Source organism: Cuculus canorus, chromosome 4 (assembly GCF_017976375.1).
Source record: "Cuculus canorus isolate bCucCan1 chromosome 4, bCucCan1.pri, whole genome shotgun sequence".
Taxonomy (NCBI): Eukaryota; Metazoa; Chordata; class Aves; order Cuculiformes; family Cuculidae; genus Cuculus; species Cuculus canorus.
Genome location: NC_071404.1, coordinates 66863949 through 66889555, shown reverse-complemented (window position 1 = coordinate 66889555; position 25607 = coordinate 66863949). Strand labels below are relative to the sequence as shown.

The window sequence follows — 25607 nt, the reverse complement described above, 5'->3', positions numbered from 1 at the left end:
GCTGGTCTCTTCTCCCAAGTGTCAAGGAATAGGACAAGAGGAAGTAGCCTCAAACTGCACCAGGGTAAATTTAGATTGGATATTAGAAAAAAAATTTTCACAGAAAGAGTTGTCAAGTACTGGAAAGGGCTGCCCAGGAAAGTGGTTGAGTCACCATTCCTGGAGGTATTTAAAAAGATATGTAGATGTGCTGCTTAGGGACACTGTTTAGAGGTCGACTTGGCAGTGTTAGGTTAAGGGCTGGACTTGATGATCCTAAAGGTCTTTTCCAACTTAAATGATTTTATGACTCTATGGAGCATGCTGCTTTCCAAACACATTTAATAAGTGAAATTGAAGTGGTAAATCTCTCTAACACAATTTTAGAGAAAGTAATTTTCAAGAAGCACTATTGATAAACAGTCAATAGTGAATATTCAGATCCCAGGGGGTATTCTCATATCCTTCACTGCAATAGACAGCTGAGATAAAGTAAAAATTATCTTCCCGCTAAGTAACCCAGCGAGCAACATCTGACATCTCAGCTTCAGGATAACAATCATTATACGTGCTAACATATTTTTGACCTATGTCATCTAGGTTTTCAAGGATAAGTTCAGTTTACAGGGTAGTTATTTCTCAACAAGCAACAGAACATCGGAAACTATCTAGTGGAAGTAAACATTAAAACTTCATACCATCATATTTAGCAATGTCATCATCTGTGTCTTCTTTCTTGGATTTAGACACCACCCACCTAAAACAAGAAGCACACTGGTCATTTAACTATCTATGCAAAGCTGTATTATTTAAGAAGCACAGGAAAAAGAGCTTTCACTACTAGGCTCTGATAATGATTTTGACAGTCAGGATCATGGAACTTTTTGTAGTTCAAAGAACACGAAATGAAAAATTATACAGGTTAGTCTAATATGACATTTCAAAATACCACCTAAGAATGTAAATGAATATACAATTACATTTCTAAAGTAATTCAACTATTCTGAATAAACTTCAGTTTTATATACAACCTGAGCTTGGCAGAATGTTAAAATGTTACATACGTAGATGATGTCAGAGATACATGGAAAATAGCAAGGTTCAAGTGTAAAACCTTGAATATAACAAAAGATATAAATCACCCAAAGAAACCCTAACACTATGACAGCAACAACACAGACACATAGCTGAGGAGGAAGGGAAGCGTTTCAAGTGTTAAAATGACAAATGTACTGAACAGATTCCAAATGGATCACACAATGGGGATCACAACAGGGCAGACAAACTCCTGATCTCCTTGATACTATGAACAAGGCAAACTCATCAAACTGAGGTTACCAAAAAGATAACACACAGAGCCTACACAAAGTGTTCATCTAGAGGAGGTCTGGGGAGGGTGGGGCAAAAGAAAAGGAAAAAAGGGTAGTCCACGCTCATCTGGTCATACAGGGGCTCTACTCTGAGCCATACACAGGCATATCTTAAGGCAACAGTGTCGCTGAACTCTTCATTGTATCAACCACAATACTACTCTCTCACCACCAATTCTGTAAAGGACTGTTTCCATTCATTTCGAGCTATCCTTTGCCTAGAGTATTTCAGGCATGAATACTTTATCTTTTCTGCTTGAATTTCAGCTGGATTTGTTCACTGTTAACAGAGACACTGGAAAAGCTTCACATTATACATGGCAAACTAGATCCTTGGTCTACCAGGAGAAAGACCAATGCGGAAATAACACATCTTGACAAGTCATGCATGAGATTTTTAGGGCACATTCTCAAAAAAGCTATCCTATCCTGGCGATTTACCTGATCAGTTTCTATGTACTCTTCTCTCCAATTTTAGGGAAGAGAAGCAACATGCTGCTTATTTACTCATATATCTTGGTTCCATACTTTCTTTTCTTATGTAAATTATGTACAGACAGAACAAAAAATCCTAAGCATTGTAACTTGTAGGAAGACAAACTAGTCTTTGAACAGATCTCACAAAACTAGAAATTGGGATGAATGATATCACTCCGATATCCCAGTTAAGCTTTTGCATTTGTCAATCAAGGTTTTCAGCTGAGTGTTCTGTAGTTTTATTGTTTTGTGCTTTATTTTAACAAACCTTATCACCTCTTCTATTGGTTTTCTTAACATCACTAGTACTCTTTTGTATTGCACTTCTTAACATTTAGAAGTGACATATCAATAAGACAAGTGATACACTGAGGATGGGAGCTTGTTAACTTATTTCCCCTTCTACATTTGGTCTAAATATGTAACAAAAAATAAGAAAATACGAAAGAACATGTGACATAATGTGATAATGACAGACTAATGTTCAGTGGCCTGAAGTTCCCTGTAACTCTACAGAAGAGAACACTTTAGAAAAAACTGGAAAAGTGGAGTAAGACTTAATCTTACAGAAGTAACTGATGCCTGCTACCATGTTATTTTGTTTACAGTTCAAATCACGCACCCTCAACAGGCCTGTCTTATGATGGTATAACCTCACTCCTACAGAAGCTGGATCTCAGGCTTCTCACAGGAAGTAAAAAAAAAACAGGCAGCTTGAAGTTCTACCATAACAAATGTAGCGCATTGCATCTCCTTTCACCTCTCTGTTTGGCTTTTCACAGGAGAGTTAGTTTTGATTCCATCCACTTTAGTAACATGTGAAACCACCTTTTTTTCATAATTCTTCACAAATCAAGAGATATCTCTTTGTTCAACAGAATCAAAGTGTACAGGAAAAAACTACACCAATAATAAGACCCGATTTGTCATTGAAAAACACTTAAAACGTTTAAAAACTTTTCACATTGCAAGAAAGTACTCATCACACCAGTTCTCAAAGGGATCTCTACTGCCTCCACAGATCCTACCTGCATGCACGCATAACTGCTGCCAAAGATAGTATAATAGCCTGGCTTGATTCAAAAATAAAAAGTCAGTGATCATACAGATCACATTTATGTCACACTCATTTGTTTTCCCTCTGTGTTCTACACTCTTTACATTTCAGCTAGAAAGAGGACTGAAAGCCAAGTAGTTTTCCAACTGCAAGTAGTGAGTCTATTCCAGAAATAGTAATATACTGCATTCTCTCTTATTGACAGTGCATTGGTAGCAACTGACTATGGCTCACAATGCAGAGCTTTTCACTGAGCAACACAAGTCACCCAGTTATACCTTACATTGCCATATTGTTGGGAGAAAAATGGCAAGATACAAATAAGTCAAATTTCTGGCTTAACTGAGATAAACCTGAAGATTTTTCTAAAATTACAATGCAGTGAGGTCAAACTACCTAGGAACATTTCAGTAGTCTCATAAATATCTAATTCTTACTCAGTATGGTAAGCAATACAATAAATGAATACAAAACCTGCTAAAAAAATCTCCCCAATAGAGGTTTTATCTATAATGCTGAAGGCTCTGCCCTCTTACACATGCCTAAGTGCATGTGAAGAAAGAGTTTGTGACTGCAAACTGCAGTGTAATGGCTATGCATTTCACCTTGCAATTAGTTAAACTCAACTGGATAAATCGTTAAATTATATTATTTTTCTTAATGTCCATAAACCCAAAGTTTATTAAAAGCTTCCTTAAAACACAACAAATAGCATCATACCTGAAATGTTAACTGGCCAGCTTAACATTATGATGTATTTTTGAGCAAGCATTACCAGCTTTCCCAATTCTAACCCCTGATACTGGCAGAAAAACGAATACAAATTAAGTCTTGCCACTGCAAGATAAACTGCTGAAAGTAAAGAGTTTAGAATTCTAAGTCATAAACTTACCCAGTCAATCCTTCATCAAAGGTTTCTGTAAAATACACTTCCCCAGTTGGCTTTGGAGTCTGGTATACAACCTACAAGACATGTGCAGATACACGCTCTAACACAAATTACAATTTTCCATTTGAACTACACTATCATACCTCCAAAAGCACTCGCTCTAGACCACCAGATTCCATTCATCAGAAATATCCAGCAGCCTAAAACACCTTCCCCAGCACTGCCCCTTATATCTACAGTTTGGATGCATCCCTCTAGCAGCGAGCAATTTCACATCTGTGACTTGTAAAAACTGCTACCTGTATTCAAAGCTTGTAACTCAAAGTACTACTACACACCTTACGTGTAACAAAACCCCAGCAAAGGTACTGAACGTGCACCAATTCTCTACTTCCTCCCTATTTCTTGTTTTCCATTTTTCTGTTTTCCTGTCTGCTCAGCATATTACGCTTGGGCTACAGAGTAAAACCAAAAAGTTGAAAAAATAATGTATGAATATCACCCATATCTATTACGAAGTACAGCATAACAAATGAAGAAAGATTTTCTGTGAATAAAATTAGGCAGCTGTGCCTGATGAATTCAAGACAATGCTCTGAAGTCAAGATTTCAGGAAGACCAAGATGCTTTCCCCATTCTTCTCTAGAAACAGCATGTTAGGACTCACAGCAAAAGGTTCTGTATTTAGCCTGAAGCACAGACTAGCAAAACCTTCTTCATGATAATCCACCACAGGCAGAAGATCTGATTTTACACTTTGGCATAACAGAACCATTGATTAAGCTTGTCCTACACGTCACAAATAGCAACTGAAAAATTCAGACTGGTGGGTTTGACACCCACTCAGTTGTTAATTGCGTGCGAATGTGCTCTTTTTTAAACCCATTTGCACACAGACTTCACTACTAGTAACAACTATACCTCTCTTAATTAAATAGACTTTAACTAAGGATACCTGTAATCTTACCTCTAAGGGAGATTTATCTCTGTCAACATCAGCTTCTTGAGACTGCTTGTCAAAATCCTCCACTTCAACATCTGCATCCAGAGCGTCCTCATTTTTAATTTCTGCAGTCACCGAGCTGATTATCAGGACACCCAAGCACAGCCAATCCCACTGGAAGTGCATCCTGGTTATCTGAAGAACTGAAAGTTTTAGGTTTTAAATATCGTTACAAGGATATTATCAATACTATTTCAATTTTACCCTGGACTTTATCTACAAGAGAAGAAGCACATTAAAATGATAAGAAACAAGCATCATAAGGTATTGTCACTACAGTATTTCAGTAATACCTTAATTTGAAATATTTCCTACACCACAGCCCTGTGGAGCAAGGCTCTCTCAAGACTTTTTCCCATGCTGTCCTTCCTATGGAAGTGCTTGTGGCCTGTTACCTTATCTTGCCAGGTCATAAATCTAGCAAGGATCTGACTGCAGTATATATACACTTTTAAAGAACTAAGTAAGACTGCTTTTCATTTTCTCACTGATTAACAATCTGACCAAGTAATCAAATTGAATCAGCCTGTACAGTGTAGCAAAAAGTAGCACCCTTTGCATTAGAGAAAATAAAATTATAGATTTAGGATTTATTACCCTCCACTGCCAGAATTACTCATCTGTACTTGGCTCTTCCACTGTCTACATTTGCCTACACAGCAACTCCAGTTTTAAGTGTCCAAAGAAAGTATAAGATTGTTTCAGAAAACATTTTCTGTTTCAAAATTATTCAGTAAGTGCAAAAGTTTAAGGTTAAATGCAAATATCTTTCTGTTTTCGGGGAAATCTGAAAACCTTTAATCTCTGTAAGTATGAATGTCAATAGCAGATAACTACCTCAGTTTCTCAATCTGATCTGCTGCAAAAGAGAAGAGATTGTTGCCCAGTATTTTTTGCTTCATGCCTGCAACACCCACAAACCCAGTTTTATGTGAGAGTACCCAGTGGTTTGGAACACTGCAGTATCAAGTTTGTGCCTAAGCAAATTTCCTCAGTGGTCTTGTGACAATGCTTCTTTTTTAATTTCTTTTTGCCTTAATTTGGAAATAGAAGGAAGACAGATTCTAGATACCACTACAAGGGTATTCACATCCTTTGGTTCTTATTCTTTTTAAGCTTAATGTGGATAGAAATGGAAGTTAAATAGTGATAATTTAGTTTGCTGTTGTAAGACATTCTCAAACCCTGCACTACTGGTCATACTAAACATTATGCCACTGAGGTTCTTTCTGTGTCTGGGAAAGCACTCACCCTCTTAGTTGTATCATTGCTCTTTAGAGATTAAATTGTTTACCACTACAACCATAAATATCCCAGCAATTCAAGATACCACCTTACACTAGAAGTGTGAATCTGTCTCTCTTCTTGGCTTTATCAGATTTGCTAAGCAATTCAAACATTAGAATTGCACGAATAAATTATTTATCACTCAATTTATAACATCTGCAAGTTCTATCAAGAAACACATAAGAGATCAAACAGTATCGGAACAAAAAACTCCACAACCCAGTGTGACTGTACTACAAACATCCAAATAAAAACCAAAACCCCAATTATTTTTTCCTTATTCCTTTTCAAATCTATTAATCTAATATTGTCTGCACTGACTATACTTAGAGCCAAACCCCAAAGTACCATAAAGAAGTGTTTTACCCACAAGTATCATGGCAATATTAGAAAACTGGGACTTTTCACCCTGTTGTGTACTCTGCTTGAGGATGCCAAGTCTAAAAGGTTCCCTCTTTTCTCAGTTATTAACACAGCAATACATCTCAAAATTCATCTGCAAATTTTACTAATTACCATTAAGTTAGTCCTCCTCAGCCAGTTCTAGAAGTTAAAATAATCTTGCCCTGAATATTTACAGTAATTCAGTTTATCATATGTGAACATTCAATCTTACAGTGTACTTTTGAACTTCTTTACCTGTGAGGTAACACACTCAGTTTTACCACCCTGATTTCCTTGTACTTAACATCAGACAAACAGTTGAAGAATTTCACATCAGTACCTTCTGGAACTCTTTGACTCTTAGCTAAAGTAACATATATTAATCAGGTATTACACTTGCTTTTTTAGCATAAAACTTGCTTACCTTAGTTAGTCATGCAGATGGTCTCCTCCTCTTCTTCTAAAGCAGATGAAAAGATACATCTTTCTGTATCAATACATTTCAGATGTTTTGCATACAATCCAAAATGCCTTTCACTTACACTGCTGTAATTTACTGTAATTAGCCCCATCCACTTTTGTTCCACACACAGACTAGCAAGGGCATCCAAGAAATCAGGCTAGTGCTCACTGTTCCAGACGGTGCCCTTCCAAAACTCCTGATGCTTTCAATTTGTTAAGCTATTTTACTTCATTCATGCCAAGACTTTTCACCACTCCCTGATCCCAGCCTCGGATATTCCTAATTTCATTCAGTCTTCAATTACACCTCTTACTTTTCCCTTCAAGAAGAGAAGGCACACTTTTTTGACCAATCCCTATTTAAAATAATCCCAGAAACACCAAAATACATTATTAAGAACAATTATAGCTATCACTCAATTGCCAGGTGAAGACTGTTTCAAACAAGACCATCATATCCTTTACTTTTGCTAACTCTGCCAGCACTTCAGTCTCAGAACATAAATCTTTCAACTAAGACAATTTCTGGTCTCAAAATAGACCTTCACGCTACAGAATCAGTAACTTTTAAACTTTACTGAACTTTCCTAATTAACACACGAAAAACTTTGCTTATTCTTTCCTCAAGGTGACCGTAAAAACAAGCCAAAAAGACAAAACACATTATCCCAGGCTATGGCGTATATACAAACACCAAACACATTTACTAGCAGTCTCTGCCTAAATGCCAAAGACCACAGACTTCCAAATCGTCTTTCAGGGAGCTACAGCAAACAGACCATTGCAAAACAATACTTCTTGACTTCAATGAGGAATGGAAACCAGCTGTAGTATGACCCATGACAGAACTGGAGAGCAGTTCTTTACTCTGAAAAGAGTAATTTTCTTTACTCTGAAAAGAGACTCAAAGAAGCTGAGTCACAGAAATTTATCCAACAAGAATTACACCTCCAAATCAAGATTCCAAATCATTCCTTTTGTGACCATAGAATGGTTCCGGTTGGAAGGGACCTTCAAGATCATCTAGATCCAATCCACCTTTCATGGACAGGGACACCTTCCACTACATCAGGTTGCTCAAAGCTTCATCCAGCCTGGTCTTGAACATCTCCAGGGATGGGGCATCAATGACTTCTCTGGACAACCTGTGTCATTGCCTCACCACTCTCACAGGAAAAAATTTCTTCCTAATGTCTAATCTAAATCTTGCCTCTTACAGCTTAAAATCATTACCCCGTGTCCTCTCCCTGCACTCCCTGATAAAGAGCCTCTCCCCAGCTTTCCTGTAGGCCTCCTTAAAGTTCTGGAAGGCTGCTCTAAGGTCTCCTTGGAGCCTTCTCTTCTCCAGGCTGAACAACCCCAACTCTCTCAGCCTGTACTCATATATACGAGAGGTGCTCCAGCCCTCTGATCATCTTCATGGCCCTCATGATGCACAGCTTACATTCAGCTTTCTCTTGATAAACACATTGACAATTCCGTCAACATACACAACTTCAGACCTGTAATTTCACATTTGATTTTTGCATAGCTTGGTCACACTTTACCATGGGAACATGGGTAACTACAGCACAGCTACAGATCAGAAGAGACATTCAAGCCAGCTGTACTAGCATAAAGCACACTCTTGGGACCAGCAACAGTGCTGCAACACCAGCATAATATTGCACCTAAAGTAAGGAGCCACTGTTTCCGAGACACATGCTAGTATTTAGGAAAGACAACCAGGCATAACTTGAAAGAATATTCTGACTGGATATTAGATTTTGTTTCCCCTATGAGGGCAGGCAAGCAGTGGTACAGGCTGCCCAGTCTCACTCCTTCTAATTTGCCAAGACCAGGTAGAGCCCAGAGCAGCCTGACCTGGCCTTGGAGCTGGCCCTGCTGTGAGCAGCAGGTTAGAGTAGAGACCTCCCAGGGTCCCTTCCCATATGAACGATTTGATTTCTGTAGATGCTTCCGAGTGCAAATCTGGCTGTCTTCAGACCTCTGTAGCACCATCCTTCTCACATCTTACATGCCATTAAATTTACAGAATTGTTATTTCATTTGATGCAGAACTAGAGGTCACGATTTTTTAGATTATCGCTGACTTTTCCTTGGACTTTAAAGAAGGTCATGCCTTTTTCACAAAACTCCAAGTTCTGCATTCTGAAGACCACCATTAATAGCCTTCCTCACGCAGGGGTCCAAAGCCCCTGCATCCTGTGCCAGCACATGGCCTTTTCCTAGGGCCAAACACCAATTCCATCTAGGGCAAGGAGAAGCAGGTTTCTTCTCCTCCCTCCTTCTGCCGTCCATAACCAAGTGCTGCCTTTTGCTTCCCTGACAAAGCAGCACCAGCACCAATCTAATGAAAGACAGCATCCAGTTGAAATAGCTCCTTGAAAAGCACCCTGGAGTTCTTACACAACTTTTTATTTCATGGGAAAATTGTACTTTCCTATCTTTTGCTGAAGTAGTAAAAGCCTTGTCCTGAAATAAAGGCTACCTGTGTAATTCAGCAATTACTCAAGCCACTACGCTGTACTCGTGCAGAGGCCTTTTCAAGTTCTTTTGTTGCTACAGAGAGCTTGATTAAAATCTCCAAGAAAAGGATATCTTTCATAAAAAAAAAAAAAAAAAAAGCTTGAGTCAAGGGGCCTCTGGGTGCACAGGCAGCACCCCAAACCAACCCGCTTCCTGCACTCTGCATGGAGACTGTTTTTCAGGAGACCACAAAAGGAGAAAGACCACAGCAGGACCAACCTTGGCTGGGTCCCAAAACCCACCCCAGCAGCTCATTACCTTGACCTCAAAGCCCTAAAACCCACTCAGGCATCTGCCTACCCACATCTCAAACCTCCCAAATCCACCCCATAGCTTCTTACCACCACCCAGATCCCCCCCAACTCACCCCTGTGGCTTCTTATCCATACCTCACACTCCCAAAACCTCACACCAGCACCTGCTCACCCCCACCTCAATGCCCCCAAAATCCTTCTTCTTGGAAGCTGCTTATCCCCACCTCAAACCCCTCAAAATGCACCCCAGAGGCTGCTCACCCCAATCTTGCATCTCCTAAATCCACCTGTGCGGCTGCTCACCCCCACCTCAAACCCCAAACCCCACCCCTGTGGCTGCTTAGCCCCACCTTGAACCCCAAAACTGTGACTTCTTACCCCTACCTCAAACTCCCCAAAACCTACACCAGCACCTGCTTACCCCCACCTTAAGACCCCAAACCCACCCCTGTGGCTGCTCACCCCCACAGTGCACCTCCAAAACCCACACCTGCAGCTGCTCTTCCCCGCCTCAAATCCCCCAAACCCCACCTCTGCGGCTGCACATCCCCACCTTGAGCCCCCAAACCTAACCCCATGGCTTCTTACCCACACCTCAAACTCCCCCAAATCCACCCCTGTGACTCCTTACCCCCACCCTGAACCCCCTAAATCCACCCCTGCAGCTGCTTACCCTCACCCTGAACCCTGAAAATGCCCCCTGGCAGCTGCTCACCCTCACCTTACACCTCCAAAATCCACCTCTGCAACTGCTCACTCCCACTCCAAACCCCAAACTCCACCCCTGTGGCTGTTTACCACCACCTTGAACCCCCAAAACCCACCCTGGGCAGCTCCCTACTCCCTACCTCAAACTCCAAAACCCTCACCAGCACCTGCTCATCCCCACCTTGAGCCCCAAAACCTACCCCTGTGGCTTCTTACTCCCACCTCAAACTCCCCCAAATCTTTGGAAACTCTTTACTCCCACGTTAAGCCCTCAAACCCAGCCCTGTGGCTGCTCACCCCCACCTTGCACCTCCCAAACCCACCCCTGAAGCTGCTTATCACCCCCTTGAACCCCAAAACCCACCCTGGGCAGCACCCTACCCCCATCTGAAACCCCAAAACTCACTCCAGCGCCTGCTTATCCCCACCCTGAGCCCCCAAACCCACCCTCACAGCTTCTTACACACACCTCAAACTCCCCCAAATCCACCCCTGTGACCCCTTAATCCCATCTTAAGACCCTAAACCCACCCCTGTGGCTGCTCACTCCCACCTAGCACCTCCCAAACTCACCCCTGAAGCTGCTTATCACCACCTCGAACCCCAAAACCCACCCTGTGACCCCTTACCCCAACCTTAAGCCCCCAAACCCACCCCTATGGCTGCTCACCTCCACCTTGCACCTCCAAAACCCACCCCTGAAGCTGCTTATCACCACCTTGAACCCCAAAACCCACCCTGGGCAGCTCCCTACCCCCACCTCGAACCCCAAATCCACCCTGTGACAGCTTAAGCCCCCAAACCCACCCCTGCGCTGCTAACCCTCCCTCCGCGGGCAGCCGCCGCCGCTCCTCCCGCCCTCGTTTATCCAACACCGCCTCGCAGAGAGCAGCATCCCGGCGGGCTGCAGCCTCAGAGCATCCCTTCCCCGCGGCGGAGGGCGGATTTACCTGCAGCGAGACGATGCGAGACGCTCCCCCTGCAGCAGCCGCTCTCAGGGCATCGGCGGCCACGCATGCGCCCTCCCCGCCGCCGGGAGCAGGTGCCGCCGCGGCGCCGCAGCCAGTCAGGGCGCGGCACGGGCCGAGCGGCCCAAGGCGACGGCCAATAGAAAGGCGCCCCCCGCGCCCTCTCAGCCAGTGGCGGCTCGGTCCGCCAGCGCCGCCCGTGGTGCTCCAGCCAATGGGGAGCCCGTGCCGGGCTCCGAGCCGCAACGGGGTCTGCAGCAGTCTCTGCGGGAGAGGGTGCTGGGAGAGGCATGGGATCATACAATCAGAGAATAGTTTGGATTGGAAGGGACCTTAAAGATCATCCAGTTCCAACCCCCTGCCATGGGCAGGGACACCTCCCACTGGATCAGCTGCCCAAGGCCCCATCCAACCTGGCCTTGAACACCTCCAGGGATGGGGCAGCCACAGCTTCCCTGGGCAACCTGTGCCAATGCCTCACCACCTTCACAGTGAAGAAATACTTCCTTATGTCCAGTCTAAATCCGCCCCTCTCCAGTTTATACCCATTGCTCCTCGTCCTATCACCACAAGCCTTTGTGAACAGCCCCTCTCCAGTTTTCCTGTAGCCCCTTCAGGTACTGGAAGGTCCCTATAAGTTCTCAGAGCCTTCTCTTCTCCAGGGTGAACAACCCCGACTTTCTCAGCCTGTCCTCGTATGGGAGGTGTTCCAGCCCTCCAACCGTCTTTCTAGCCCTCCTCTGGACCCATTGCAACAGCTCCATATCCTTCTTGTGTTGAGGTTCCCAGAAATGGACACAATACTCCAGGAGAAGGTCTGACAAGAGAGGAATAGAAGGGCAGAATCACCTCCCTCGCCCTGCTGGCCATGCTGCTTTTGATGCAGCCCAGGATACCGTTGGCCTCCTGGGCTGTGAGCACACGTTGCCAGCTCATGTCAAGCTTCTCATGGACCAGCACCCCCAAGTCCTTCTCTGCAGGGCTGCTCTCAATCACATCATCCCCCATCCTGTACTAAAATGGGGATTGCCCCTACCCAGGTGTCGGACCTTACACTTAGCCTTGTTTAACCTCATGAGGTTGCACAGGCTCACTGCTCCAGCCTGTCCAGGTCCCTCTGGATGACATCCGATCCTTACGATGTGGTAACCGCTCCACTCAGCTTGGTATCATCTGCAAACTTTTTGAGGGTTCAGTCAGTTGGCAAATTCAGTTATGTTGGGTGTGACGCGCATCGGTGCACACTCCAGCACGGAGATATTTAAATACACGTGGCCATCATGGCTAGAATCATTGGGACCTTAGGTTAATGCACAGTGGGATTTTTGTGCTGCACACGCCTGTAGTCAGCGATCAGGATGGATGAAGACACAGCAGCTTCATTGCTTCATTAGACAATTCACTTCATTGCTAACTGGAGCAATTTAGCACAAGTTAAAAGCCCTTTATTACAAGAGGAGACACAGTCTAGCAATCCGATGGATGCTCAAGGATCCTCCCCATGAGGGGAGGAGGAGGAGCAGGCACCCATCTACTCTCTCTGGCAGCCAATGATAGGACCCGAGGGAATGGCAGGAAGATGTGCCAGGGAGATCTACCATGCTTTAATTTAAATCCTCATTTTACGTTCTTTTGAGAAATGGTACCATAGTCCTACAGAAACTTTCATTTTAGACATGTCTAGCTAAAAAATAAATTAAGAAATGCTATTGAGCAATCTCTCATGAAACAAAGATAGGTGAAAACTGCCCTCACAGCTTGAAATATACATAGCATCCCTTTAGGAGCAATTGCAGAACTAAAGTAATACAGCTAACAAATGTGTGACTTATAAGCAATTGAAAAAGTAAGTGTTGGGGAAAATGTGGATCCTTGTGTATGGGGCAGTATCCACTTACTTCCCCAAACATGAGAGAGATTTTCAGTTCAATAAGAAAATACACCTTCAACTTTAGATTAAATTTTTCCAAATTAATTTTAATAGATATTCCTGTTAAGAGTCTAGTCTCTTCTCAGTGTAGCATCCATTAGCATTTACAGTAGATATGCCTTGTATTAAGCTGTGCAAAAAGTCACAGTGATGCTGATGAGATCAGGGTCCCACATAATTAATGGAAATAAAAATGGTTTAAACAATTAGTAAAGCCAAGTTCATAATTGCCTTTTTTATTGAAGACAAATGTTATAGAATCATAGAATTGTTTAGGTTGGAAAAGACCTTTAAGATCAAGTCCAAATGTAAACCTAACACTGCCTACTTTACCACTAAACCATGTCCCTAAGCACCACATCTACATGTAGTTAACTAAACCACTTCCCTGAGCAGCCTGTTCTAGTCCTTGACAACTGCTTCAGCGAAGAAATTTTTTGTAATATCTAATCTAAACCTTCTCTGGTGCAACTTGAGGCCATTCTGTCTCCTCTTGTTACTTGTCACACGAGAGAAGAGACCAACACTCACCTCACTACAACCTCCTCTCAGGCATTTGTAGGCAGTGATAAGGTCTCCCTCAGCCTCCTCCAGGCTAAAAAAATTCCCATTCCCTCAGCTGCTCCTAAGACTTGTGCTCCAGACCCTTCACCAGCACTCCCCTCTCAAAAGTCCCTCAAAAGACTTAAGACAATACTGGAGACACCCCATTCAGAGAAATTACTACCTGCACTCCACTGAAAATCAAAATGGGTTGAATAAACTATCATTAATACTGAATTAGCTTGAAAACTGTGCTTTCTTCCCACACAAGCATTTAACCTGATTAGGTAGATGTACAATGAGAGTGAGGTAATCAATGTTTTCGAGATTGTGTTTTAAACCACGTGAAAGTACTGAAAGTAAAATTTCCTACTGAAGGAGCTTAGTGAACTGGTATGGAATCTGAAACTACTTTCACAGTTGTTTTTTGACTTAGGCTTACTGCCTTTGTTTTTCTAAGTTACAATCACAATGTTTACACTGCAAAAACCGGTCACCTGTAAAGTTAGAGGATGTTCCTTACCCCCTGGATCCATTACCTGATCTGAAGCTTCCCACGAGGAGACCTTTTTGCACCTTTTCAGCTTGCCTCAGAGCCATGTTACGTGAAGGCGTGTGCAGTTTCAGTGCACGGGATTATTAAATGGCAAATCACAGGTAGGAACTTGCTTGTAGGGTGAAAAGGAAGCTGCATGTGTTCTATAACTGCTCCCTGCCTAGCCGTTATGAATAAACCCAGCTAATTCACTCACCGGTGGTAGTTGTTGCTATTAACACACAAAAATATGTAAGCGTACGTCCATTACACTCCACTAACTTAAACTTCCTGGGGCTGTAATGCTCAGTAGTCAGCTTTCACTTCCATAAGGAAAATCCAGAGTTCCTCTTATGAGGTTCCTTCGGTTTTATAGTGGAGTGGGGTTCTGCAGATCATGCAAGAAACCTGTACACTCCACAAAGCAGAGGGAAGAATCAGGACTAAGCTAAATTTTACTTTAATGGTGCATATGCAAGCATTAATTATTTGCTGTGCCAACATTTAAAACCTCATTTACATCAAAGCAATGGGAAGTGTATTCCATGATTGTGATGGTTGTGTGAAGTACGTAAAAATAGAGACAGAATGAGTGAAGCACAAAGCTGGCAGCCCTGAATGAAAAAAAATATATTTAGAAAATATTTACAAAAAGCCCAGTCACTCTCTAACATAATTTCAAGTTTTCTGATGAGCTTTTTGGAATTACACATCAACAGTTGAGAGTAAAATCTCATTTCACAGTGAAAACAAGAGATTTTGATTACAAGATCTATTACCTTAATATTTTTCATGTTTTTACTGATTAACAACAGCTCTGAAATTTCCTCCTTACAAGGAATACTTCCCTCCACCAAGTAAGTCTAAGGCAGCCTGAATGCAGACACTGCTCCCGGCTTGTGACTCTGTTGCAGTGAAAGCAACGGCAGAAGAAGATTTTAAGTTTTCACAAGGTCATGCACTTAATTAGTAAAATGTTCTACAAGAGTTGCTCTTTCTACACTGATTTCTACTTCTTTCATCTTTGGATGGTAGGTGAAACCAGCCTCATAAGAGGGCAATTCAGACTATAGAGTTACAGTACAAGAACTTAAAAGTGTGAGGCGTTTTACAAGATCCTGAAGATGAAGATAATCCCCATGACATGATGCAATTTCAATTACAGTAGTAAAAGCTATGATAAGCTAAGAACTAAGGCATCAGGAGAAGACCTACACTTCAATCATTGTCATACCCATACAAGTTGTTCTGCAGGAAAAACTCCCAAGTGTTCTGCAGGTTATCTGTTCCTTTGCCTTTTTTGGGTACAGGGCCATGTTCTCTTCAATTTGGTTTTCCCCAGAGACGATAAAGCACTTCAGGTTAAATGAGAATGACTCAGAGTTCAATTTTCTCTTCCACTAATGTAATCTAAATTGTGTTTTATTGCTTTATTGTATAAGTTTTCGTGACTAAACGTCTCAGACTGCTCTATCAGCAGAGAAAAGGATGATCAGAAAGGCGATTCTGAGTAGGGTCAGAGGGAGGCAGCTCTGCCCTTCTCATGCCAGGCAGTTCAAAGCAGAGCCACTTTATTGCCCTTCTTCCCCCAGTTGCAGTTTTAACCACTGCTTTTTAACGATCCACTGGTCTCAGTTTCACTCAACCTGTTTTTTCACTCTAGGTGCTGATGGATAAAGGTGTCCCTCTGCACAACTCTAAGCACTCTGGATTACTGCATTAATTCTTAACCTGCATTAAACTCTTAACCTAATAAAGGCTGCAATATTTGGTCCAAGAAACACATGCATACATTTGTACCCATCTATATCTACACACACGTATATATAGCACAGTATATAAACAATACTGTAAATTATCAAAATATTATTAGAGGTGGCCTATAAGATACACCCTTCTGAACTGTTTTCACATAAGGAAATTAATTTCATCTTATCCTAAATAAAAATACTCTTGCATTAAGAATAAAATTCTACATTAACTTAACCCATTTAATACAAATCCATGCAAAAGTGTACAGTACCGCCTGTTTCTCACTGCCTGCTGTTAGGATGGAACGCATGTACGGGAGAATGAGGGTACAGCTTCAAGTGCTAAGGAAGTGATGCAGGAATTCTCCACGTTAACAGGTAGATGTGTGTTCTGGTTTGAGCTAAAGCAGTATCCATTTTCTAACATCAGTTAAATCATGTAACTTAATTCTCTGAAAGTCTGCATGTTTTTCAGACAGTGTTCTTCTCTAGCAGTGATAACACAGGGCACTGGTTTGCAGAAAGGTCATTGCTTAAACTTACTCTTATAATAACCAAGATCATCTTCGAGACACCCTAAGTCAAAGAGGTGAAAAGGGCTGCACCTGTAGGGAGGAGCGGACAGGACAGGAGACCCCAAACTGACCAACAGTCATCCCATATCCCAACTATCCCATACAGGTCATACTTGACATAAAACTGAGGGATCACGAAGGTATTGTTCCTCTTCTTTGAGGGCCAACGTCCAGTGAGGACCTCATCTGTTTGCCCCTGATCTCAGATCCGTGTGAATCCAATTTCTGCGCGCAGCTCCCTCCTGCCATTGACCCCTTCCCTGTGCCTACTCTGCAGCATCTGTGGTGACGCAGAGTCACCACAGATGGGGGGACACAACTTCATATATTTGTATATATTCTACTATTTTCTTATAAACAGTATTTCCATTATTATTGTTGTTATTTCATTACAACTGTTTTAATTTTACCTTCCAACTCGCAAGTATTTTTTCTCTCATTTCCCTTTCCCTGGGGGTGGAGGGAAGGGATTTGGGAGCCCAACTGCTCAGTTTTAGATGCCTAAATTGGCTGGGCTAGGGCTGAACCATGACATTGTAATTTCCTGAAAACATTTCAAATGAGACTACTGTGGTTTACCTTTATTTTCAAATTTATATTGAGTTTTCCTTGGAACCAGGATTTAAGTATCAATACATATTGATTATCAAGCTATAGGATCCAAAATTTTATTTAAATATATTTTCTTTCTACAAAAATATAGTTACGCGCAATCGCCTTATTACTTCCCGTAGTTAATTTGATGCACAATTCACTGAAAAGTTTTACAATCCTCCAAACAATACCTGTTTAAATTTCAAGTTATTCAAATGGTAACTTGTAGGCACTTCTCATTTAAAAAAATATTAAACATAATTTATGCTACATTAAGGCTGAAACACACTTCTTCTGAAGTTTGACATCAGGTTTCATATTGTTAAGTTGTCCTCTATCTCTGTGGACTGCTCTAAATACTTCAATGAATATTGACAACTTTTCCTTCAGTTCTACTTTCCCTCCAAAACTGACCAGTGTTCTTAGTGAAGTTGACACCTGTCTCCTCAATATTTTTTAAAGAAGTTCATATTTTTAGTTCTGGTGAAACTTATCATACTTCTATGCTTTAGTCCCTGAGAAAGTCTGTAATGCCTTATCAATTATTTATAATAATATATTGAACGTTGCCAAGCTAAGGTGAGATTTTTATCTATGGTATCTTATTGAAGAACATTTTATAGACATTACTTACTGTCCTGGTTTCAGCTGAGACAGAATTATTTTTCTCTCTTAGTAGCTGGGATAGTCCTGTGGCTTGGATCTAGTATGAGAATAATGTCGATAACACACCGATGTTTTAGTGGTTACTAAGTAGTTTTTATACTTAGTCAAGGACTTTTCAGCTTCCCAAGCTCTGCCAGCAGGGAGGTGCCCAAGGAGCTGGAAGGGAGCATAGCCAGGACAGCTGACCCAAACTGACTGAAGGGATATTCCGTTCCATACGTCATGCTCAGTATATAAACTGGGTAGTTGGCTGGGGTCAGCGATTGCTGCTCAGGAACAGGCTCAGCATTAGTCATTGGGTGATGAGCAATTGTATTGTGCATCACTTGGTTTGTACATTCGGTTGTTATTATTATTCTCTCTCCCTTTTGCTGTCCTATTAAACTGTCTTTATTTCAACCCAGGAGTTCTACTTTTATTTCCCCATTGTCTTCCCCATCCCATCACAGGGGAGGTGAGGGAGAAGCTGTGTGGCACTCAGTTGCAAGCTGGGGTTAAATCACTACACTAACATAATCAAGTTCTTTATAGCTTTTAGTATTCTTTATATAAAGATTTAACATTTCTTTCCTAATACACAGTATTAAGAATTAAATGGGTTTGAATTTGTTCTTTGTACCCAGCCAGTTTTCTGTTGCTGCAAGGCCTCATTTTCAAACAATAAGTAACTAGCGACACATCAAAAATGGGGTTTTTTTCAGCTTTCAGATGTCTTGATAAGTACCTGGAAAAAAAGAAAAAAACCTCTAAAATCTGCAGAAGTGTTGCCTAAGACATTAACTTTTCCCTCCTTCCAACTACACCTATAGTTTAAGGCTATAGTGATTGTCTTTAGTCACTTCTGCTGAATATTTTCTACTTATGGGTTCACCCACACTCATACACTTAGGAGAAACTTGAAGAATAAAAATCTCACATGCCTCTCTGAAAACGTTTGCGCATTATAATTAACATCCAAGATGGTCACCGAAAAAAGCTAGAAAAGCCTCCCCGTCTCCTTCAGCTGGTTTGTTTCTCATGACCCAGATTCACACAGCTATACTTAACAGCAGCGCAGACCTGCAGAATCTTCCTATTTGAGCATTTCCAGCACATTTTCTGTGAAGTAAAGGTAACTTCTCCCCTGAATAATTAATAAAATTCTCCACCCTTGCAAGTTTTTCTACACAAAATTCTCATTCAAAATTAAATACGAATTATGACTATCGATACCATAAGGTCAGAGGTACTGAAACTAATTTAATAAAGCTTTAATTAAAATGCTTCTGTTAACATGCTTACCTCACTAAGTATTGCCCATGCAGAAGAATCAGAATTGACTGATAAACGAATAGCCTGTATTTTTCCTATGGATTGATTGACATTGCCTTCTGCAATTCCATTTTCAAAAGCCCCTAAATAAAGGTAAAACAAGGCCTAAACAAACATATATTAGAATGAAATATACTTCCAAGTGAACCTATGGAGAAACTCTAAATTAAATTGGCTGCAGTCAATGATCCTAGAGGTCTTTTCCAACCTAGTGATTTCTGTAAATCACAAACTATAAATTAACTCCAGGGATACAAGATTAAGGTAAAAAAAAAACAAAAACAAACTTTTGGAAAAGGTCAAACAATAAGAGCTGAAAGATAAAGCTATAAACAATAATGATTCATTCCTTCGGTTACAGCAACTAGGAGTTGGAGAAGAATACAAGAAAATAAAGAACTCACAGATACGAGTGTTAAAAAACTCATTAAAATGTGTTAGTAGTGACCATACACTTCTGGCACACATGGTCACGTTAAATAATCTGAAAGAGTTTTTCTGAGGAGCATGTTTATTTTTGAAAAGATATATTAGGAATCATGGAGCAATCCTGATACATTTTTTCACTAGTTCAGTACTTTTAAACTAACCTTGTTAAACTGCAATAAAACAGGTTGCCCAGGGAAGTTGCCGATGCGCCCCCCTCCCTGTAAGTCTTCAAGGGCAGCCTTGAGCATCCTGGTCTAGTGAGAGGTGCCCCTGCATGGCAGGAGGCTTGGAACTGGATGATCTTTAAGGTCCCTTCCAACCCAAAGCATTCTATGATTCTATGGTCTTCATTTCCTATCAACTTGCACATGCAACTGTGAGTTTTGGATCTCTAATTAGAGCCAAATAGCCACAAGGGGGTGGTAGAGAGGTGCAAATCAAAGCTGACAAAGAGGCGTTGGTGAGGTGGAAGTGGTTCATTGGGAGAAAAGAGCAGTTATGTAGTAGAAGAGACAGAAGAAAGCAGTAAGCAAAGCAGATCTTCCAACAGTCCATTTTTGTTCACATAGTAGCGGTTTAATTTAGGTAACAGTAGAAATCAGGCAAGCATGTGGACAATCTCCAGCTCCTTTAAGAGAAATCACATACTGCCCTGAGGAAAGAAGGGGAAATGGATGGCGGCAAAAAGGGGGAAGGTGCATTGCATGATGCTTCATTTTCATTTCAGGTTGGAGCACAGGTTAACGCTGTCATAATCATAAGAAATCTTTGTCTTCAGCTAAGGCTGTAAAATCCAAACCAGAATCAATTATCTAACACCTTCCAGAGGCTGCAATTAGTTTTTCTTCTAACTAGATGCCTTGGTTTTTGCCAATGCTGGCAGGGTTCTTCATTATTTAAGACAAAATACAGTAGTCGTTGGTCAAACATCACACAGTATAAATATGTAGTAGCGCAAAGGGTTTCTCTCCCTTTCTAGTTCACCTTGGAATGTGGTATTTATTACGTAGGTAATGAAATTCTGCAATGCAGAAACATTTTATATGTAAGAACTAAATTTCTCATTTTGAAGTAACAATAAACAATTTACCTATTTTTAAATATCCATCTTTGGTTGCTGGGTAATTAAATTTACTTCCACTGTCAAGCAGTTCTTTTCTTAGCATTTCCTGTAAAAAATAAAACAATAAAAACTCCAGAAATATTTTCTAGGTTATGACCTATTATGCTGAACAGAATTCTTAAAATGAAATAGCACTATGTGTGAGAGACTTAAATATAAATAAAGTAAATAAATAAATGAGAGACTTACATCAGCTGGCAACACTTCCACAGTAGTGTCAAACAGTTTATCACTAGGGTGTTCCACGTTTCCACTTCTGAAGAAGTACCTGATGATAAAGGTATATTATTTCCTACTATTTTATACTTTAGAAAAGTTTTAGGGAAGTAAAGCACTTTTTCTTTAATTATTTGTGGGCTATAGAGAACACAAATAGAAACTTTACAGTGTGTGACCAAACCATAATAGAGACTTCTTGTTTTAAACAGAACAAGCATTAAAAACATCTTTCTCTGGAACCACAAATGCAAATGTTCCTCCTTTTCAATACTCAAATTCCAAGTAAATTAACATTCCAGGTTTAAATAGCTATGGAAGATGTGCCCTCTGACCTGTTTCTATTATCCTAAGGTGAGACGGGCTTCTGGAATGTAACAGCAGCAAAATTCCCTGCTGAGAGAACCCCCCTTTTTAATCAATATTGATCAATTCAGTTGCTCCTAAATGATATCCTTTTTAGCCAAGGAGCAACAGCACCATCAAATCAAGAATCCAAGCAAAACCACCTACGACATTTTAAGAAAATAGTAAATAAATCCCTGTTTGGTTTTAAATTTCTGGCATTAGAGTTCTGAGGCTTTTAGGCCCCAAAAGAGCTAAGAAAATTCAAAGCATCAGCCTTCCGCCAGTATCAAACAATCAAGACCTAAGAAGACCACCAAATATTCTAGGATGAACTATACATTTCACAAGTTAGGAATGTGATGAGGTTGAGAGCAGCCATTAGGCATTACCATATGTATGTTAGCTTCATCCAGAACAACTTCCCAGTAACAGGAAAGCACAAAAAAATATAGGCTACCCAGGCTTCCCAAAGCATAAACCAGTTAATTAACAGTGTTGATCACACGAGACCAGTGTTTATTATAACAACTGCCATTTAGTGCAGCTCACTAGATGGAGATATAGACTTGCTTTCTTAGATTTATCTCTAACTAAATGAGAAATCCAGAGTCTTTGCAGAAATGGAAGTATCTTAGTTTTGGGACCAGTTGGGGGATGAAGCATAACAACAGTGAAGCAGTTTTGTCTCTGAATTTCATCACAGAGATATGGCAACTATTGATATTTGTGTCAGAGACATTCTCCTGGAACTGTATTTCTTGCTAGGTTAGTTTTAACTTAGCTCCGTTCTCTAGTCTGACAGAGAAGACAAAACTTTTCTGAACCATACAGGACTGATTCTTTTGGTGCTAGCATCAATTTATATTTTTCATAGAGCACATCCCTCTGAAAAACACTTCTAAGCTACAGGTGTCTCTTCCTTTCAAAGACGCTCAAGTCGAATGATGTGAAAACAGAGAAAGTAGTCCCATCTTTTAGAATGGAGAAACATTCAAGGTGGAACTTGGTTGTAGATCCAAACATGAGAAGTTAAAAGTCTGGCTGTAACCCGTGTTCAAGCTTTCATTACAGGCAATGGAGACACATTCAATACATTCCATGCAATTCAGCAACTGACTCAGGTGACAAACCAGAGAATTAGATTAACAGCTGCCTAGCTCCATTTTTAAGCTGAAAGAGAGGAGATTTAGGTTAGATATTAGGAAGAAATCTTTTGCTGTGAGGGTGCTGAGGCACTGAAACAGGTTGCCCAATGAAGTGGTGGATGCTCCACCACGGAGTTGATCAAGGACAGGTTGGATGGGGCCTTGAGCAGCCTGATCCAGCGGGAGGTGTCCCTGCCCTTGGCAGGGGGGTTGAAACAGGTCCCTTCCAACCTGGTCCCTTCCAACCCAAACCATTCTATGATTCTATGATTCCACTGACTGCATTGAGTAGATCTCTATCTGTCATATATAGTAGGAACTTACACACCTACCTTACATTAACATCCCCACAGTAAACGCCCAATTCAAGTCTCTGAATCTTCAACTGAATCCCACTTTTATTAATTCACTCTCCCTTATTTTCCCACAATACTGGTATTTTCTCTTTGCTTTCACCTACACTAGTAAGTGTCTGGTTTGGGACATGGCCTTTGACTTCACATCATGCAAACAGCCTCTCTGTTGACAACTATAAGAAACAAAGCGCTTTCACCAGCTCCACTGATGAAATTAATCAGTTAAAAACAAATTCCTTTGAGAATTAACATAAGAGAATGTAAAACATTTAATTGAAGAAATAAAAAGAAAAACTTTAGGAAGCTCTCTAATTACCAAGGAAGAAACGTATTTCAGAAGAGGAATTCAAGAAGGGAAGCAGATAAATAGCAAATCATAGAGATTTTTTTTTTTGTCAGTAACAAGGTTATGGTTTACGTGAACAGTTAAGCACTGGTGATTTTAAACATAGTAAATAATCTCCAAACTGGATATACATAGGCCTCCATATTCCATATCCTGTAATACTTACTTTTCAACTTTTACTGGATTTAAAAAGGTGAAGCTGATGTAGTCCCCTGCCACTGGAGCTGAGGCCCAAAAAAAGTCTTTTCCTTCATAAAGCTTTTCCAAGCTATGTTGCTGGTATATACTTAGGCTTGTATAAACTTTTGCAGGTGGATTATTATGTGCTTTATGTAGCACGTTTTTGCCAAAATCTTTATCCTGTTGGATATAAAGAAATGTAATTTCATTCATACAATGAAAAAAAATCATCAGATATCTTGAAATACAACAGGAGGCTATTCCAGAAAATAATTACCTCAGTCTCAAAAAACATACAATCTATTTATTATAGAAATAGAATATTCATTTAAGTGTAATTACTGAGACTTAATGTTACAGTTTTTAGGCAAAGCTATACTGATTATTTCTCAGTTGACTAGATTTAGAAATAAATTTCTCCACAGCAGGCTATCATCTACTATGCCTTCTGCCAGAACATTTGATATGGTCTCTGCTAATGAAACCTGCTACATGAACCTTTCATCTGACCCAATATAGCAATTTGAATGATCTCATGACTGGTCTAAATGGTGCCACCAGGACATCCCTGAAATGTGGGGCTTTGTTCCTCATGTCCTTACCAGGTATGTGGTAGATCCACTGTTTGCCCTCCAAACTCTCCCTAAATAGCTATCTAGAAAGATGCAATGCTTGAATCTGATTTGAGAAACAACTCAGAACACCAGTATATAATTTAGAAATATGACATTAATTTCTCATCCTTACTTTCAAATTCTGTATCTTCCCAGCCAATGATGAATAAACTCCCACATGCTGAAAGAGAGATGGTTTAGCACGGACACGTAATTTTGCCTTTTCCTTTTCACAGTGTATCTGGAAAGAAAGTAAAAGTGAGTGAAGTTTTATTCAAATAAAGGAGAGGCAAACTAAGTTCCATAAGACATTCTTCAGGATGTATTAGAGGGTATGGGTCCAGTTTTTTAACCCATATTTAAATGAGTAATCCTTAAGGTTAACAGTCATCTTATTTCAAATACACTGCTTCCAGATCTACACTCATAATTCCACTTGTAGATTTGAAAGCTCAGCCACCGCTAACTCAGGGATTTTAGCACTGTATACCATCAACCACACCTCAGAGTAACAAAAAAAAGGACTGCAAATCTGAAACATTGATTTTTTTTAACTGTTTCTTGCAAATTTTGTTTCAACTCTTGGCTTTGCTGTATCATTCTAATTAAACTTTATTGAGCAAAATTGATAGATCTATCTTCAGGATAGATTCTGGTTACATTTCAATCTTTATAATTTTGGGGTTTTTTTGCTATGTTCGAGAGGCTTAGAGTGCACTATACTATAAGTTACGTATCTTTTATCTTATAATGACATAAAGCCTTTAGATACTGTATTTCAATCTTTTTTTTTCTTAGTACACTTTGTGACATGACGTATATCAGGGGATTAAATAACTGTGATTAGTAATATTTTCTGAATTTCTTGATTTTTTAATGATAGCACATTACTTCCTTAAATGTAATTTTTGCTCTATATCTATAGAGCATCATAGTCTGACACAATGAAGCAAACATGCTACAATAATAATGAGACATAATGAAGCTAATGGAACAGAACAGAGCAAAGAGCTAAAATGAGACTTCCTGGGTTCTACTCACAACTCTGCCACAGAATTATTGTAGGAGTTTGGAAGATCATTTAACTTCTCTGTACCCAAGGTCTCAGCTCTTTAGATTTGAGAGGGTAACCTGCTTTCCTCTTCAATCAAATGATTTCAGTTCTATAAAAGACAAACTATATCCATGCCTTTGAAAGCTAGATGTGATAGTCTTCACTCAGCTGGCTTAAACAGCAAAACTCACGGGGGATTTATGGTTTCCACAAAAGTACTAATTAAAAGTTCAAAACCACCTGTAAGGATATAAAAAGAACCAAGTATTTTTATGTCTGTGCGCAGCAGATGTTCAGCAAAACAATGTAAAACAACAACACATGCAATTTTATGTATTGCCAGTTGTTTCTTTGAAAAGCACACTGTACTTCTGCTAGAATAAAGATCATTGTAAGAAAATAAATGCAAGAAATGATCTTTCTATTGACTCGGTTCGCAGTTCATCCCCTGTAACAATGTAGTCTCTAGCATGTCTCCTGCCAAAAGAACTACTTATAATAGCAGCTGAGAACAATCAGTAGCA

At 40.4% G+C, this 25607-nt stretch overlaps 2 protein-coding genes across 10 annotated transcripts in view; both read right to left on the bottom strand.

Moving 5' to 3' along the window:
* Positions 1–11483, bottom strand: part of CLGN (calmegin) — a 33322-nt gene extending 21839 nt beyond the window's left edge. For 3 of the 7 annotated variants that reach the window (XM_054064784.1, XM_054064785.1, XM_054064789.1), the window contains exons 1-4: positions 11350–11483; positions 4740–4918; positions 3776–3846; positions 678–736 (exon numbers count right to left, since the gene is read on the bottom strand). In XM_054064784.1, coding sequence (XP_053920759.1) covers positions 678–736; positions 3776–3846; positions 4740–4918; positions 11350–11416 — 376 coding nt within the window. In that variant the 5' untranslated portion in view covers positions 11417–11483. Of the gene's footprint in view, positions 1–677; positions 737–3775; positions 3847–4739; positions 4919–6870; positions 6934–11349 lie in introns of all 7 variants that reach the window. The other 4 variants (XM_054064786.1, XM_054064787.1, XM_054064788.1 and 1 more) reach the window with 4 other exon arrangements.
* Positions 11484–13307: 1824 nt separating this feature from the next.
* MGAT4D (MGAT4 family member D) overlaps positions 13308–25607 on the bottom strand; it is a 46430-nt gene continuing 34130 nt past the window's right edge. Inside the window, exons 10-15 of one of the 3 annotated variants that reach the window (XM_054066125.1) lie at positions 24163–24270; positions 23402–23595; positions 21014–21092; positions 20792–20870; positions 19243–19355; positions 13308–18685 (exon numbers count right to left, since the gene is read on the bottom strand). In XM_054066125.1, the coding sequence (XP_053922100.1) occupies positions 18659–18685; positions 19243–19355; positions 20792–20870; positions 21014–21092; positions 23402–23595; positions 24163–24270 (600 nt within the window). In that variant the 3' untranslated portion in view covers positions 13308–18658. The other 2 variants (XR_008449783.1, XM_054066126.1) reach the window with 2 other exon arrangements.